Source organism: Schistocerca americana, chromosome 5, assembly GCF_021461395.2.
Source record: "Schistocerca americana isolate TAMUIC-IGC-003095 chromosome 5, iqSchAmer2.1, whole genome shotgun sequence".
Taxonomy (NCBI): domain Eukaryota; kingdom Metazoa; phylum Arthropoda; class Insecta; order Orthoptera; family Acrididae; genus Schistocerca; species Schistocerca americana.
This window is the reverse complement of record NC_060123.1, coordinates 484,966,083-484,978,531: the sequence shown is the minus strand read 5'-3', so window position 1 is coordinate 484,978,531 and position 12,449 is coordinate 484,966,083. Positions and strand designations below refer to the sequence as shown.

The 12,449-nt window shown below is 39.5% G+C and overlaps 1 protein-coding gene across 1 annotated transcript in view; it reads right to left on the bottom strand.

Annotated features, from left to right (window-relative positions):
• Window positions 1–12,449, bottom strand: part of LOC124616033 (collagen alpha-5(IV) chain-like) — a 616,123-nt gene that overhangs the window by 175,858 nt on the left and 427,816 nt on the right. Inside the window, exons 4-6 of the mRNA XM_047144251.1 lie at window positions 9,971–10,192; window positions 8,512–8,574; window positions 2,433–2,687 (exon numbers count right to left, since the gene is read on the bottom strand). Of these exons, the coding sequence (XP_047000207.1) occupies window positions 2,433–2,687; window positions 8,512–8,574; window positions 9,971–10,192 (540 nt within the window). The remainder of the gene's footprint in view (window positions 1–2,432; window positions 2,688–8,511; window positions 8,575–9,970; window positions 10,193–12,449) is intronic.

Genomic DNA, 12,449 nt, shown 5'->3' with positions numbered 1-12,449 from the left:
TACCAGAATGAAAATACGATGTTTTGAGTCCAGTACTAAAACAGAAGTAATAAATACAATCTTTATAAAAATCCTATGGTCCTCATGGTATCACAGATAAGATCATTAAAGAAATTTCAAGCAAAATAGACACTCAGCTAACTAACATAATCAGTGTATCATTTAGTACAGAAATATTCCCTACAAACCAAAAACAGTCAGTACTGAACCCACTTCAAAAAACAGATGGTACTAGTGGCTACCTGGCTACTCTCACTACTATCTAGCTGTCATAAAATAATTGGAAGGCTCATCCATGAGAGTTTGTCCAACTTCTTGAATAAAAATAAAATACTAGTCAATGCTCAAAATGGTTTCAGAGAAACAAATCTACTCAAACAGCTCTCTTTGACTTATTGGAGAAAATCCTAGTTGCTACAGACTAGTGGTTCCCAATCTGGTGGCAATCACTCCCTGAGGTGTAAAATAAAATTTTATGAGGACTAAAACCAAGAGAATTCGATTATGTTTCAGTCATAACACTAAATTATTTTTAAAAGATCATTAGCATTAGCACTATTTTGTAACACTGTTATTCTCATTACGTAAGTTCCCAATAATCACATTATTTTTCAAATACTAGCATTAAATCATGAAACAATTTTATGAACATCTTCTTCCTCTTATACTCCATCCACTTTGTACTTTGTACCATGCGTCACTGACAATAAAATTGGAACATTTGTGTGACATATGCTTAGTATCTGATGAAAATGTTTTCTCTGATTGCAGGTAGTTCCGGCAATGGACCAGAAATGTTTTCATTATTTACATCACAACTATAAATGAACTGACAGCACAACACAACAGTTAGTATGTAATGACTACTACACTGCTGTAGGGCCTAGACTTATTTTTATTATTATCATTATTAGTATTAGTCGCAGTGATCAGACACAAAGCACTGGCAGCCTAAGGTCTTCCAATTTCTGCCAGATCAGAAGCAAGGAGTCCAGAAATCAACTGATTTACAAAGTATGGTGCATATTTTAAATATGGGCATAGGGTCTGTGTGAAGCAAGTGTCATGAGGGAGAGTAATGGTACTGAGGAAGCATGTTTTTTAACAAATGTGGACAGTTTTTCTGAGTCAGAGTTGTAGGTGGCACTCATGATGCTCTGAGAATTGCTAACTCATTGTATATAAAAGGTTTGTGGGGAAGGAGGGGGGGGGGGGGGGGTGGAAGGGTGAGGGTGGGAGAGGGGAGTGATACTAGCTAATATCTGATTGCAGTCAGGTTTAATCATCTCAGAAAGGTTGTGAATCGCTGCTATAGACAAGACGAATTAAACTGTGAGCTGTTTCTAGACCTAGCTGAAGGCTTTCAAGTGGTTAATCTCTGTCAGGTGCATAGGGATTGATATAGAGATTATTGCATGGAGGCTAATGATAAAAAAAAATATTGCTCAACTTTAGAGACATAAGAACAAAAGCCAGAAACAATACAATGCTGGGAATAGGGGGATATAGTGCTGGACAAATGTCTAACACAAAGTTTTAATGTGTTTCGGTATATGATCCTTTAACATAGGAAAAATGTATTGGCCTACTGAATAAAAGGTTAAGTACATGCTGTTATGTCTTAAGAATGCTTACGGGCTGCAGTGACATATGAAATCAATGTTTTTGTGTACGATTACTGTGCGAATGTGCATAGCTAGTTACAGTACGTTTATTTTCTGAGGCAATGCAAGTTTTGCGAAGCAGTTAAAATTCAAAAGCAAACAATAAGAGCAATGAATGGGGTTATCAATAAAAAATCTTGCAGGAACATTTGAAAGAATTTAAATTTTTGGCTCTTTCAGTATCATACACTCTGTGTGCATTACCAGAATCATAGAGGGATTGTTCAGCATTAAAAGCCATATTCAAAATATGACATCAGAAGTGGGAATGATTTACATAGAAAAATACATAGCAAAGCCCTATACCAGAAAAATATAGTACATAAGCAAAAATATTATTCAATAAATTCACTGCATACAGATACAATTAGTACAAAAACATTACATATATTTCAGAAAGAGTTTAAAAAAGTGATAATTCCAAATAGTTTCTACATCAAGGAATATGTAAATTATTCACATTGCCACTTTGTTATGCTGTGTATATGTTTATGATGTCATTCATATGAAGAATATTTCTGTTGCAGCTGCACTGTTTTGTTTGCTTCAGTGACAATGAGTACTCTGAAGTCCTTGGAAGTGAGCTTGAATAAGAGCAATAATGACTGTGTAAGTGAAGTTAAGTGTACAAAGTGATGCAAGTGGAGAACCATTATACAGGGAGAGAGGGTGAAAGAGGGAGTGTGAGAAAGAGAGAGAGGGACAGAGAGAGAATAAATAATAATAATTGTTATTATTATCACATAAACAAGAATGGCACATACTAACCCGATAGCCCTTGTCTCCAAATTGCCCCTTAATGCCTGGTTCTCCTGTTGGACCACGCCATCCTTTGACACCCTTCTGGCCCTTGGCAACAACAGGATATCGCCCCGATGCCTTAGATGTGTCATTGAACATCGGTATGCCAGGCAGTCCCGGCTCCCCTTGGTCTCCTCGATCTCCCGGTCTCCCTCGACGACCAACTGTTGAATCACCATGATCTCCTGGTTGACCTACCAAACCTGGTAGGCCAGGGAATCCCTGCGCATATCACCAGTTTCCTGTTTTCATTCTGATTCATATTACAATGGTTACTACAGATTGTAAGATACATTTTTGTTATTGACTGCTTGGAGACAGCAAAAGACATATTTTCATACAGCTTTCAGAGTGCTAAGACTGGTGACTTGTCAAGTTTGCAAGCACATTTGCAGAAAAGGCAATGTTATGAGCACTTGGAACATATAAAAGAAGTGAGCCTGGAAGTAACATACTTCCACTGGTCACTTCCCTTATTAAATTATTTTAAAACTACTGCAACCCATACAATAAAGATTAAGAAAATGTTGTTATTAGGTGCAGGTGAGTAATTTTATAATTTCCAAAAACCATGTATATTGAACCAAAATGTATATCATCAAATACTGAATATTGCTCATGGTACTGATTTGATTACATACGGTACCAAATACAAGTTCAACTGTTCATCTTACCCTGGTGTGGCAAAACACATAGTAACAGACAGAAATGTCCATACCCAAATTAAGTAGTGTTACCTTTGAACAAAATGAAAGAAATCAAAAAGTAAAATGCTTGCAATGTCTAGAGTAATCAGATAATTGGTATAGTTGAATTCTTTTATCTTGGCGGCTCACGTATGCCCGCCCAGACGTGGGAGATTGCTGCGTTGCCAGTTGCACACAACACACGCGCCAATAGAAGCAGCGCCATAGTCTAGCATAGTTCGCAAGCTTATGTTTAGGGGGGAGCGCGCAGTTCATGAAGTAAAGCCACCAAGGCCGCATTAACCCTTTCGCTGCTACAAAGACGTGCTCCCTGCATTCCGCGCTGTGCGCGATTTTGTCACTGCACACACATCGTGTTCCGACTGCTTTGACACACTTATCATTCGATTCCACAAAAACTATTTGGCCCAAAAATTAGATTTTTACACATCTTATTGACTGATACCTTCCCCCAATAAATGACTTAATTTTGTTTCGATGTTCAACGCAGTTATTATGCAGCATTAAATATAGTAAACCATTGCAAGAAATTTTGAAGAGTTTGCAGAGGTAAAAGTCCATAGAGTATACTTTCTGTATGGTCGATTTTAGTTGCCACAATGTTGAGAATGAAATGTGGGCAAGATACCTAAATTTCATATAAAATTCACTGTATAACAATATCTCATTTATGTACCACATAGGTGTCGTATGTAATATTGAGAAATATTCCGTCTTTCGCGACTGTAACAAAAGTTTTATTTACACTGAGCACGTTTGGCTTTATTTTAAAGCACTTCAATCAATCAAAAGGAAGTAGATAAAATACATTAAACAAAACTGTGGACTTACAAAAACATTAGGACTTGAATATACTGTCTATCATTGAAGTGCTCTGAACTATGTCAAATATAATTTTTGTGTGTGGCACACACAAAAATCATTTATTTGCTAAAACACTGATCAGCCAACACAAACGTTGAATATTGTGTTACCGCAGCACAAAACTACGAAAGGTGACTTTGCAATGGAGGAGACAAAAAACTGTACACTGAAGATGCTTCAAAAGAGAGAAACGCGTCTGGTCTAAATAAGTCGCTTATTACAGTTGCAGAAGAGGAATATATTTCAGTACCATTGGTAAAACTGCGACTGTGGAACAAAAACAAGAAAGAAAACATGAGTACCATTGTGTATGTGCCATACCTTTCATTGAATGAAGTGCTTTAAAAAAAGCCAAACGCGTCCGGTGTAAATAAAACTTTTATTACAGTCGCGAAAGATGGAATATTTCTCAATATTACAACGACATCTATGTGGTACTTAAATTAAATGAGATATTGTTATACAGTAAATCGTATATGAAATTTAGGTATTTTGTCCACATTTCATTCTCAACATTGTGGCAACTAAAATCAACCATACGGGAAGTATACGCTATGGACTTCTACCTCTGCAAACTCTTCAAAATTTCGTGCAAAGGTTTACTACATTTAATGCTGCATAATAACTGCGTTGAACATCGAAACAAAATTAAGTCATTTATGGAGGAAGGTATCAGTCTAGAAGACGTGTAAAAATCAAATTTTTGGGCCAAATACTTTTTGTGAAATCGCATGATAAGTGCAGTGATGACAAAATCGCGCACAGCGCGGAATGCGGGGAGCACGTGTCTGCAGCAGGGAAAGGGTTAATGAAGAGACAAAGCATTAAAAGTTTCAAAAAATTGCATTCAAACGAATATAATTCGTGAAGTAAGGCACTTCGATATTGTTCTTAAATAATGAAATTATTTAGCACCGCACAAAGGTTTGAACTCATAACCTTTTGCGTAGAGGCCCAACACCTTAACCGCTACGCTAACGCAGCTCATCTGGTTATAGTACACCATGAGGACTCTAACACGTCACGCAAAATACTGACAAACACTGTTGGTATGACTATGAGTTACTCACGCTTCGTTGAAGCACAATAGGAAATAAACAATTACCACTGTTCTTTATTGCGAGAAAGCGGTTCGTGAGATTGATACAAACACCTTTCCTTGCTATCGCCTGAATTAGGAGTCTTATTGCTTGTTTGGTTTAATTAATTAATAGAATATGAAGCAATTGGTATAAAGAATGGTTTTTCCAAACGTTCTATAAAAGAAAGTCTGCTATCAAGGCATTGCTTTTGTTCTATTACTTTATTTATGACTGAAAGTTTCTAAAACTGAAGACACTCGTTCATGCTCTGCACGGCAGTCGAGATATGGCAACGTCGTTCTCTGTTCATTGGCTGACTGTGTTTTGTGATGTCAGATGCGCAAAACGAACCTAAACTCGGCCGCCAACATAAATGACATGCACTTTAGTTAAATATTACTATCATAAAATAATTAACACCAAGTATTTTTTTAATGTTGCTGAGGCTTTCACTGCCAATTATACATGTGCTGCCTGTTTATGCTTGTCTCTGGATCTTCAGCTAACTGATATTTAGTTGTTTTTCTTACATTCAACTTGCATGAGAGGCTAGAATCGTCTGCACCCTGCACTGCAATCCAGCACTAGCAGTGGAGTGTGAATCTTTGACAATGCTAGCAATTCATGCTGGCAACATTGCAAAAACCACTAAACAACTGTTGGCCAAAAATCCCAAGATGAACACCAAACAGCAAGATGTCACCAAGTAAGTTATTGCAGCAAATAAATACCGCTTGCAAGCTAATGGTAAACCACTTATTTTGTATCATATGAATGCAGCAACAAATTAGGATTGTGGTTGGTGCTGTGACAGTGAAGCAGACAGCTTAGATAGCCCACTTTGTTGGAAGCCATCAGCTACCAGAAGAAATGCAATGGTTGTCCATTGGCAGAGTGGGGCAGATGAAACATTGGTTAAATATTCATCACTCTCATGTTCACAGATTGTAACAACACTTCTGCATCCAGAAGCTCAACTAAGTGTGATTAAGGTTAAGAAGAGCTTCAATAACCAATGTCCATCATTACACACCTTACACTGTGGTCTGCATTTGTTGCACACAAGATTGACTGGACAATGTTTTAGGGTGCTAAACCAAACACAAGATGAGTAATACTAGTATGTACTGTAATCTGAAGACTACACAATGGTGGTGTGCATGTAAGGTGACTGGCTGCATATGTATGGTCCACTGTTTGCATCAGCAGAAACGTTTTGCAAATGGCTGCAAAGCAGAGAAAGCATACTTTCTTCACTGATGAATCCCAGTTTAGAATCAGTGTTCTGACCTGGTGAAAATCCAAAACCCATTATTGTTCAACAAACAATAGTAAAATGGATGCCTTCATCTGAGGCAGTATCTATGTATGGGGTGGTACATATTTAGGTGGACATACAGACATTCCATATAACCAGACTGAATTGTGACTGTGCATGTGCCTCATACTTATGTACATACTTAAGTGAGGGCAATAAATAATGATTTCATCCTATGAAACAATTATACAAAGTTCTGCCAAAGACTTGATATCTTCAACAGCAAAGCTGAGCACAGTATTTCAGTGGTTAGGACATGTATTGTGAAGAATCAGGTTTTAAATCCCTGTTTGGAAATCATGATTATCCAGAGTGTTCTCTAATTATTTGGCGTGATTACTTTAGTAGGAGACACATATTGGCTCCTCCTTGCAGTTTTTATTGTTTATGGATGAGTATGCACATAAAATGTGCCAAAATATTCATTGGAGATTTATCATTTGTGTAATACACCTTTTCGAGTTTATCTTGTGGGTTTAATTATTTATCATGAATAAATTTGTTATCATAAGTTTTATTCCATATTCACATTGTTGGCTTTGTCAACTCACAACCAAACTATCAGCTTCCAACCTATCCTAAACCTCAAGCTACACTACATATTAGTCGATCACAAAATCCAGGATTTTGGAGGATCTAGACCACCACAACCAGGATTTCAGAATAATGGGAAAGGAATGTCACTACCACACCTGAGGTGGTTTCTCCAGTGAGGTTAGGACCATTATCTCTTCCATTCAATTAATATTCATCTCTAATGACTTACAAGACATCAGGATATTGATCTCCGACATACCTTCCTTCCCTTTCCAACAGCAAATAATTTACAACATGCTGCCACAGCTTGGTGTTCTTTTGCAGTCAATCCTTGGGTCAGTTTGCGACAGCTCTTCCCGACTGTCTCTGACATGCTGGCGGCTTCTTTTTAGCTGATAGCACCAGCTGCAGCTATGTCCTTGTTCTCCATATATCTCCCTATGATCTATTTCATATCTACTTTCTCTCTAACAAACTCTTACAGTAGTCTGATGTGTCTCAATATTTCCTTATTAATCATTTAGTCCGAGCAGCATATTTTAGGTACAGTAGGAAACCAAAATACAGTTAGTTTTCTTGCTGAATGCACTGCAGCAACGATGAAGAGTTATTGCTTGCTCCCTGCCTCTAGTCTGTGAGGGTTAAAATAAATGTGGACACACAGTATGATACATTTTGTTCGGTTTATAATTTTAATAGAAGGGCAGAGGCAGAAACATAACGTGTTTCAAGATGGTGAAAGTAGGAGAAGGGTTACTGCCAACATCACAACATAAAATATTGCACTGCCTTTCACAAAGACAATAACCATTAGGGGAAGAGCTGATGGGAGTGCTTAAAGTTGTTTTTTACGTTATCAGACACAATGAACCTACTTGGCATATACACATTTGGTGCTAAATCAACTTGATAAAGGGTTACCAATGTTTTGCGAGAAAGAGCACCACATCACATGGTGTACCGGTACCTACTTCGACACACACAACTACATTAAGAATATGAAGCTGCAGAAATTTCTTAGCAATATCTAGCTACGTTAGAGAACTAGGATCATTATTAAAGAGACAAACTTTATGAATTTAGAGCGTTCTACTTCTATTTGACTATAATTTATTCAGGCTATAGTTACTGAAGAAAAATACCTATTCTTACAGTCATAAACAAAGAAATTATATACTAGCTCCTCACTTCTGTAACCTTCTAGATAACAGAAATAAACAAAATAAATACTCTTAGAGAGTGAAAAGTCAGGAAATTGTTCATTCTGAATTCTCCGGAGTCGCAATAATTCACAAACTACCAATGCGTCTCATGTCATCTGTATCTCTGGAGTTAGAATGAGGTAATCGTTATTGTTATTATTTCTGGAGGTTTTGCAGGCATTGTTTATAGTTCATGAATCAGTTTTATGTATAAAATATAATCTTTAACTTGCCGGGACAACAGAACATATACTGTACGAAACAATCATATTTTTCATTATTACTCTGTGGCGCACGAAGTCTGCTCCAATGCTAGTAACTAAAAGAGCGAATTACCGGATTTCCAGTGTCTCCTGGTTGTCCTTGAAGGCCACGCATACCAGGCAGCCCTGTTTCCCCCTGAAAAAAAGTATTAAACACCAATCAGTCCAAAGAAGTAAATCACTGTTACTACAATGAACACCTGTTCACAGCTCAAAAAAAGAATAGTTGCCAGAACGGAAACATATGCTGATCTAAATTATTTGTCACATTTGTTTTTTTTTAACGGAGGAAAAAGAGATACGGCACTTCTCAACTCTCTTGTTTTACGAACTATACTTGATCTAGAGATTTTTAGTGCTACGTGCTCGGTACTAAAGACCATAAGCATTCCATGAAGCGGTTTTCTCTATATCTCTGATCGTGGAACAATTTTCAAAGGCCATTTCCAAGTAATAATTGGTTCGACAATGTTTCGTTTTAAGGTTGCACACATTAAAAAAAGTAACTTATCTCTGTTCGGTGAAAGTCGGCTAACTTCGTGTCACTCCGGAATCCTTACACTCGCCAACCTAAGTCGAACACACACCAGACGCGCCATGGCTCAGAACGCGCGGCGCATAGCAGCGCAGAATGGAACACGAGAACGTACGCGTCAATAAAAATGGAAAGAGGAACGCCGTCTAAGCAAAGCCGCGCACGAACGAACCATTTCCTTTGATGTAGCGACACTTATTCGTTGTTGCGCGGATCGGCGCGGATTGACGAACACACCGGCCGCGATGCGCCGAGCCTCTTGTCTTGTGGCAGGCGGCCAGCTCGGTACGGCCGTTTGGAAGCAACCCTAGCTACGTAACGATATTCTGCGCTTTAACAATAAGTAACCATTGTGAACACAAAGTTTATTCGTGTATAGAGTAATTGTTTACATTATTTATAAAAATGAGCGAAGAGGCTGTACTCTTTGTTCACAAGGTGATGAACGAATTCTGAGAGAGGCTCGAACAGCGGAAGAAGCAAGCTTCGCCCACTGCCACCCAGCACACTCTCCATCATTATAATAACTGTATATGTGACGCTGAATCGCGTCTAGAGCGGAAGGATTCGGTAATGTTTGATTAGCACTCTGTATGAAAAGCGTGTATATCGCTAGCATCTGGTGTGTGTGTGTGTGTGTGTGTGTGTCTGTGTGTGTGTGCCCTTTTTTTTATCGTGTGCAATGAAATAGGAAATTAAAGCGCCAGATGCAGAATTCGGATCCAAACACTACAACAAAGAAAGCGGGACAAGTTGAAGTAACCAACTGTTGTGGTTGTTCGGCAATGGCGAACGGTTTGGGCGTGATGTTGAACGCTCTGGAGGAAACCAGCTCCAGTCTGTGAAGTGTCACCTACCACGTAATTCTAATCAACCTATAGTAATAGTTCCTCACTTAATACCATTATCAAGGCTGTACAGAGCACAGTTGATAGTGTTCATAGCTTCATTTTCATATTTTCGTAGTGATGAGTTGGTATGTGGCGCTGGTACTTACGGGTTGTCCCGGTCTGCCAGGCACGCCGCGGTCTCCCTTGACGCCTTTGGAGTTGACGCCGCCGTCGCCCGGGTCGCCAGTAGGTCCCTGCTCTCCAGGAGAGCCCTCCATGCCTCGTGGCCCTGGCCCACCGGGGATTCCCCTCGTTCCGGGGATTCCGTCCGTCCCGTTGCAGCCGTCCAGCCCGTCAGGACCGCGCGGCCCAGCATCTCCCGGCCTTCCCTGCAACATCAACCCTCCAACATACTCACGTGCCCTCTGGATCTGTTTCCGGTAGTACGAAACGAATCTTATAAATTACCTTTTAAAATTAATCCAACAGTTCAGGAATTAATCTACAGATTGTGTGGTAGTACCTGCACTTTACTTTAAAAATACAGTGAGGTTGGCAAAATTTGCAGATGGCCACACGTAAAGTAAAAACATTACGTGGAAGATTATCGTGAACACAGTTTTAACAGACTTTAATTTTTGTCTCAGTTCGAGTTTGTCACTGAGCTAATATTCCCATTTTTCCAGAATGATTAAATCTTTCTGGCAGCGTTACAGTCAGAATTAATGAATTCCAAAATATGCTGCATAAGGACTATTGCGAACGCAGTCCGCAAACTAATTGGAATTTCAAGAAAATTTTGTGTGTCTAGCTGCATGAGGAGCCCCGGTGGCGTACCGCACACGCAAGGTGTCCTATATGACTGAAGCCCCCAGACGAAAAAGTACTGCAATCAATGGTTTGTTTGCTAACAGGCGGAATATTCAGATAAACCTAGGTCTACGCAACAGGCATGTTGATGGCTTCGTAAGAACTGTGTTGTTGTGTCAGTACTCAGTGGGTGGGAAAATACATCTTTACATGCACCTATTTAACTACACCTTTAGCCCACCAGTTAGTTCAAAATGGTTCAAATGGCTCTGAGCACTATGGGACTTAACATCTGTGGTCATCAGTCCCCTAGAACTTAGAACTACTTAAACCTAACTAACCTAAGGACATCACACACAACCATGCCCGAGGCAGGATTCGAACCTGCGACCGTAGCGGTCGTGCGGCTCCGGACTAAGCGCCTAGAACCGCTAGATCACCGCGACCGGCCCACCAGTTAGTCTGTCAACTTTAATTCATATAAAGTTTGCATTAACTGCAGGGTCAACTGTTATTGGCCGGAAGCAGATTGGCCACAGATATGTAATAGATTTATCTGTACGTTTGTCTGGATAGAACTTATCCCCCACAGCGCCCTCGCTGAGAGAGCACGTGCTCGTCCGGTACACATTGCACTATAACAATTGGCGGTCCTTTTTGTGGCTCTTCCACAACAAGCAGTGACTTTATATCGAGCCCTCTGAAAAAGAACGCAGCTATCATGGCGACAATTGGACTAACTTATCTGCGATCAACAAGAAAAAGCCTGAAAAATTTGAGAAGGGTTTCTGATACATTCTCTCGTTTCCAGTAGGCACGCGACAATAGCATACAGCCTTGTTTATTACTGCACTGTACAACGATGTTTGACTATTATCCGCGATGCAAACCTATCCGAAGTCGTTATCTACGGAGATATTCATTAGCTGTCAGCAATGAGCTAAAATGAGAGCATTTCTGTCAGTTGGTTTTCTTTTCTTCTATTTATTTTTTACACTTCAGTGTACCTCATAAAATCACATTTAGCATTTGGAAATTCCGTACTTTGGCTATCATGTTTCATTGGTTCAACGAATTCGAGCAAGAAGGAAATTTTCATGAAGATGAAAGTCGGCCTACAGCGTAGCAATCGCCGCCACCAGAGACAACGATTTTGAAATTTGAATAACGACTGCAGAGAACGCCCGTGGCACAAATTCTGCGTGGTCTTCATGTTGTACTGGCAAATGGCTTTAAAACCTTAGACAACAGTTTTGACTTTGGAAACGTTATAGACGGCGATTAACAAAAACAAAGGACTCAAGAGTTTGAAATTCCAAGAAAAGGTGCTTAATTGGTTTTATTTTAGAAGCTCAGAATCGAAATAGACGGGGATGAAATGTGGAGTTTTCAATTTGACTGAAAGACGAAGTCATGCATTTGAAGTCCAGGTTTCTCGCCGTTAGCTGTCTGTGGTGAAGATGCTATCAGCAAGCTGTTGAACCAGGCGCAGGGGTGGATTTTTGAAACGAAGTCGGTTTGTTGTCAACCCGGGGATACCTTCATGGATGGAAAGTTGAAGATTATTCATTATTTTGGAATATTCTTTCAACGGGGCTTCTCGTTCTCTTAACATAGGAGGGGCTATGTGGTTGATTCTTGGAAACCAGTAGGGTGGAGTAGTTCTTATGCACCCAGAGATGATTTTCACGGTAGTATTGATCTGAGTCGTCATCATCATCACATTCATCGGAATTTCCTTGCTTTGTAAACGATATGCCGCCATTGATTTCTGTCCTGGTATAGCCTTTTTCTCGTCACTGTATCCCACGTTACTCCTCTCTTCTTGAGATCTTC